A 6,548-nucleotide genomic window follows, 5' to 3' on the forward strand; every position below is an offset into this window, starting at 1 on the left:
TTGCCTTGTCAAATTGGATCGACTTCTGCGCCGTGTTAGCCTCCATCCTTCACCGCGATTCACCTCAAGAACCTGCAAAAGACAGAATGGCGCCGCTGCGGCCGATCACGCTCCGACGCCCAAGTCAGCGACTGAACCACCAAATACTAAGAGAAAACTCAAGAACTCTAAGGAACCGTGCAAAATTCTCTCAGCGTACTCAAGACTCGCAAGCGTAAAGAAGTAATCTAAACGTGCGTACCTCAGAAGTTCCTTAGAATCTCTTATATACCTGTGCACTTTCTCTCTCCTGACAGTTACACATCTGGACACGTGGCTCGCATCCAGCTGTACACGTGTCACCATCTGGAGCATCCTTGACTTGGGCGCCACTTCTTACTCTTCAAGCTTTTGGCTAAGTTACTTATGCATGACACAACTCAGTGCATAGCTGCCTTGGAGCGTGATCTCTTCTGAGTGGCGAGTTCGGGTGCCTTCGTACACACCTTCCCTGTGGTCTCGCCGGCCGCCTTCATGATCTGCTTTACTTGCTTCACCGTGTATGTTCAGGTAAGCTGTCTCCCGACCTCATCCTCTGGCTAGCTAGGAAATGACTATCTGACTTCATCTACGGCGATGTCCTTGTTTCGGCGATCTCTAACCACCACGTGGTCGTGGGTTCGCATCTGGCGACTTCATCTCAAACCCGGTGACCGCCGGTTTAGGTATGCTAGAGACTGGAGCACGCCAACTTAAAAACTGGCGACCACACGAGCCCCCCGATTTCCTTCCCTTCTGCCAGCTATGGGCCTTGCTCAACACGTCTACATAATAGCTCGATGCCACGTCATCACTTCCGACTACCAGGACGGTACAAGGTCATAGAGAGGTTCCTCGTGTATATGATGGGTTGGCAATTGACTCCTAGGGAGAGTAATCATGTAATGTTGAATGCATAAGACCTCATCCTAATGTACTACATTATGACAAAAATCGAGATAAATTTGGTCTTTGTAATGAAAGATTATAAGCTCAAGTGCAAGAGACTTGTGGACTACCGATTCTTGGATGTAGTTCTTGTCTCCAAATTATTGAAATACTTTGATGTTAAGCTGAAGGTTGAGTTAAAAGAAACCATAAATTTTGCTAGTGAAGTAGATTGTGTTACCCAACTCGAAATGGGTTTTCACAAGGTAAATGATATCTAGATCAACAAGGATGAAGAGCCTACTGTCGATGTTGATAACACTACTTAGGGTGCGACTGACATTCCATGATCAAGTACTGGTGGTGAAGATGTTCACGGGTCAGAAATAAATGATATGGTCACATATGTTCCACCTGTTGACAAAGATGAGCGACTTTATACTTTTGAACGATTAATTATATACAAATTGGACTCAATCTCTACAAGTCAAAGGGAACACTATGAGCTGATAGAGGTAAGATTTCAACATCTAGACAACCAGATGTAGGTTGTTTAGAAGCAATTGGCTGAGCTCTATCATCGAGATTCTTGATCTTTGGTTTATAATTCCTTTGACTGTTTTCTGAACAATTTATTTTTAGTTTTGATTTTGTGTTGCTCTTATGAACATTGAACTATGTTCATTGTTGTTTAACTAGGATTTTTATAACTGCTTTCATTTTATCCATGATACTATTTGATGGACTAGTATATCCATTCAAGCAATGTTTATGCTTGCATCTCTGCTTTGTCTCTATTTGTTTACATGAAATAAAAATGCAGATTAGCCACATTCCATGTCCTTGGGATCAATCCTCCATCCTTGACGTATCCCTCAATTCCTCTATGGTGTCCAACTCAAACAATCTACCCTCTGCTGATTCTTGTTCCTCGAAATATCCCACTTTTTTAAATTGTATTTTGATCTCAATAGGTAACACCACATCCGTTCCATAAACCAAACTGAAAGGCATTTCTTTGGTTGTTGATTGGACCGTCATGTGATATGACCTAACTATCTTTGGTAATACTTCTACCCACTGTGCTTTTGCTTTTCCCACCTTTTTCTTTAAGCCTTGCAAAATTATCTTATTTACTGCCTCCACCTGCCCATTTGTCTGTGGATGCTCTACAGATGAAAATTTGGCGAATCCCCAACTCTTGGCACATATCATGAATCCTTTTTCTTGCGAACTACGTCGCGTTGTCTGACATTATCTTCCTTGGAACTCCAAACCTGCATATTATAGATTTCGAAAGAAACTTCAAAATCTTTTCAACTGTTATTGTAGTTACAGGCTCTAATTCCACCCAGTTCGTAAAATATTCCACTGTCTCTACAATAAACTTGAATTGTCTGATTGAAATCGGGAAAGACTAAGAATGTTTATTCCCCACCTAAAAAAGGGCCACAATGTCATCATTGAATATAAGCACTTTGTCGTGTATTAATTTGATTGGCATGTCTTTCACACATATCGCAGCTCTTTACATATAATAAATAATCCAACCTCGTGGTCAGCCAATAAAACCCCACTTTGACAATCTTGACTCAGAGAGATCGCCCTCCAATGCGACTTTCACAAATTTCTTCATGAACATCCTTCATTATATGCTTTATTTGCAAGCTTTCCACACATTTCAACAAAGGTATAGAAAACCCTTTCCTAAACAATTTATTATCAATTAAGACGTACCTTGCTACATTCTTTCTCAAAACCATCGCCTCCTGAGGGTCAACCGGTTCCTCGCCATTTTGAAACCAACGTATATACATACTAGTCCATTCCTCATCCATCTGCACCTCCATTACTTCATCCACTAAGACACTTGGAAATTCCAAATTTTCCTGAATCACAGATTGGTGATTCCTCGACTTCTTTGTGCTTGCTAATTTAGACAATAGATCTGCCCTAGCATTCTGCCCCACACTTTTCAACTTCTCTACTTCTTGAATCACTACCTCCCTTTTTTCCGCCCCAACTTCCTTCTTCGCTAGACCACTGGTTTCATTTTGCTATTAGTGGTCAGTCTATGACATATAACATCGGGATTTATACCTGGCATGTCACCGACCGACCAAGCAAATGCCTCCACATTTTCTCTTAAACATTTGAGTATCCTCATTTGCACCCCGGACTTCCGCTTACAACCTATCTTTATAATACAACCTTCCCTTATTTCTACCGTCTTTGCTTCCTCTGCTGGTTGGGGTTGTCCTTATTAACAACATACCCTTGGATCCAACTCTAAGTCTTCACCTGTCCTTCCTCTTTCTTCCACGTTCTTACATTGCCTCCTACTCTTCAAACTCGCCTAGTAGCACTTCCTCGCCTCCCTATGGTTTACTCTAACTACTCTTACCAGCCCATTGTCACAAGCGTATTTCATCTTCATATGCACCGATGATACTAGTGCTCCCAACTTGTTTATTGCTGGATGACCTAATAAAATGTTATATGATTAGAAAACGTTTACAACCATGTACCTGACATCAATAGTTTTCGCCATATCGCCCTCACCGAACATCGTTTGAGTATTTAAATATCCCATAACCTGTACTAGATCTCCTGAAAATCCTACCAACACACCATCAAATTGCTCCAACTCCTCAAGAGAAACAACACATCAGCTGAACTACCCTGATCCACCAGCACCCTTTGCACCATTCAACTTTTCATTATTACAGTGATAATAAGTGGATCGTTATCATGAGGAAAAACGTCTTTACAATCCTCCTCTGTGAAATTTAGTGATGGCATTCCACTACATTGGCTGTCGTGAAGACACATCACCACTCATGCATATCTCTTACGATTAGCACTGGAAACACCTCCTTCTAAAAACCCCCTGCTATAGTATGTAGTTCTCCCAAAATGGCTTGTTCATGTCCCTCCCTTCCATGCTGCAAATAACTTCTTGGGGACTGAATCTCTTGTTCGATCCCTGGCTCCCATTTCCCCGGTCTTCTTCTCTTACCTTGAAGACTTGCAACAATCCTTGCTTAATGAGTTCATTGATCTGCTTGGCCAAAGTTACACATCGCTCGATATGATGCTCATATGCCTTATGAAAATGACACCACACCGTTCGGTGTGGTTTCATGATCCTATTTGTCTTGTCCGAAAACTATAGCAATTTAGTCGTATTGACATCCTTCATAATATCTTGCTGTGATATCTTCAATTTTGGGGGAGACCAATCATAATTTTTTCGACCTTGTCGACCTTCCGCCCACAGACATTGTTGACCTTCCGCCCATTCTCCTTTCCACCCCTCATTTGCATGAAAACCACCATAAAGCCACTAATGTTCTCAACATGTCTTGGTTCTGCCCTTGTGTCGCCTTCCTCCTTACTTTATTCCTGTGTCTTTTTAATTTTAAATTCTTCCGCCTTAATGTGCGCCACGACTCTTATTTTAATGGCATCCATATGTCGGGCTCTCAATCAATGAGTCGCCAAACGACCTCGATTGTAACCCTCTAATGAAAGCTTCCATAAACATTTTTCTTTCGGTTGTGGAATCTACACCATTATTTCACTGAAATGACAAAAGAACTCTTTAATTGACTCTTTCTTTTCTTTCTTTACCTAAAACAAATCAACAATTTCCAAAGGTTTTGCTCTACTCTCCGAAAAATGAGAGATGAACAACTTCGTGAAAACCTCCAACGACGTGATCGATGCCTTTGGTAAACTACTGAACCAATCTAGAGCCGCTCCCACCAAAGTGCCAGCAAACATCTTATATTTAATCGCATCCGTCCCTCCACAGATCAACATCCATGTTCTAAACATCTTTAAATGAGCACTCTGATCTTGCCTTCCCGTGAAAGTTCCCATCTTCAGGAAAACATATCCTGTTGGATTTGGTTCCCTAAGGCAAATTAGTCTACAAATGGTTGAAAGTCAGGATCTTCCTCTTCTACTCCTTGTTGATTTATCATTTGTTGACTAATTTGTTGTTGAAGCTCCTCATTCCTTGCCCGAAACTGATCATGATCTTGCACCATTTGTTCCAGCATCTCTTTGGACCGAGCACTTTCTCTTCTAAACTGCTCTTGAGCCCTCCTGATGAAAACTTGAGAGATAGAGCATCCCCTGACCAAGCCCAACCCTCTAGAAGGATGACCCGAAGTATGACACAAGATCTAGGGCTAGGTCAGGACCCACCACTAGCCAGTGCTTCAGACCCCATCATTCCTCAGAGGATCACCAGAAGCAGAGCCCAAGCCATGGGAGTTGAGCACCAACTAGTCTCTTTGTTTTTAATTTCAGTAGAGTAGGGTCCTTATAACATAATAGGGGGTGTATTTATCAAAATGGGCTTGTGCCAAATCCATTAAGGTTATGAGGTAGCCATAGCTTCTAGAAGCTAGGACTAAGGGGCGACTTTGACCTAGGTCAACCTCTAGGCTGCCCCTCTCGTTTTCCATTTCTACCCTTCTCCCATCTTGCCTACCAAGGCACTCATTCCTGTACATACGGTGCCTTCCCTCATGTATTTTGACTTGATTTTGGAAGATAGTAAAGAAACTCTGTTTGAGTGATTAGTGAGCTTAGTCTCCTAAATGATTTTCGGTCTTATCTTGAGTGTGTGAGCACCTCAAGTGGCGACTTTTCCTTCACTTTTGATGGAGATTCCCACCCTCCAAGTGGAATGATCATCCTTTGCATTTCTCCATAAGCTTCATTCACATTATGTCTTTTCCATCCTTTCATTACGCCATTTACCATTCCTTTCTATGTTCTTGATTATGTCTTTATCTTTTGGTCATCTTTATTCATCCTTTACTTTCTTTGTTCTTTAATTTTTTCCCCATTCATCATAATCACCATATACTTGTGTTTTCCTTTTGCCCTCTAGAAGTTGTGAGAATTAATGGCCTTAACAAGAGGGGGGGGGTGAATTGTTTAAGGGAAGTTTTTCGCAAATACTGGTTAATTGTGAAGATTGATATTGCTTTACAGATCAAAGAATGAGATTAGCCAAGAAAACAAAACTGTTAAACTTGTTATCAGAAAAACAACCGGTTGAAAATACGTTTTAACCGATTGTTTATGGCAGCAGAGATAAAATCACAATTCAACCAAATTTTAAATGAGTGAGAGAGAGAGATAAGATCACACAAACAATTATATTGGTTCACTCCTTACCAGAGTTGCATCCAGTCCCCAGAAAACCACTGGTATTCACTCGGTAATCAACAACAGATTACAACACACCACAACCTCAAAGAGGTGATCTTGACCACTCAAGAACACACACCATCTTTGACTTTACACATACAGTCAGAACAATCCTCTGACCTTACAGTTACACAGTTTATAAGAATTCAAACTAAAGAAATTACAAAAGAGTATAGAACAGATTACACCCGATTACAGGAAATCACAGTTGCTCCTAATCCTCTTTTCAATTGACATCATGTGGTATTCCGAGCATGGTTATTTTGTGCTTATTTGCTTTGAGTTGATTTTGGCCCTTTAAATTCTAGCACATTTAAATTCCTGCTTTTACCTTCAAGCAATTTCAATTCCGCCTTAAATTCTTGTCATCTACAATTCCGCAATTTTATTCATTAAGCACTTTAAATTAC

At 40.9% G+C, this 6,548-nt stretch overlaps 1 protein-coding gene across 1 annotated transcript; it reads right to left on the reverse strand.

Annotated features, from left to right (window-relative positions):
- Nucleotides 1-1,755: 1,755 nt before the first annotated feature.
- Nucleotides 1,756-2,121, reverse strand: LOC137815570 (uncharacterized). Its single transcript, XM_068618686.1, has one exon. It carries the CDS (start codon nucleotides 2,119-2,121, stop codon nucleotides 1,756-1,758), a length of 366 nt encoding a protein of 121 aa, XP_068474787.1.
- Nucleotides 2,122-6,548: the final 4,427 nt, after the last annotated feature.

This window comes from Phaseolus vulgaris, chromosome 1 (assembly GCF_051622355.1).
Source record: "Phaseolus vulgaris cultivar YP4 chromosome 1, ASM5162235v1, whole genome shotgun sequence".
NCBI classification, from domain to species: Eukaryota; Viridiplantae; Streptophyta; class Magnoliopsida; order Fabales; family Fabaceae; genus Phaseolus; species Phaseolus vulgaris.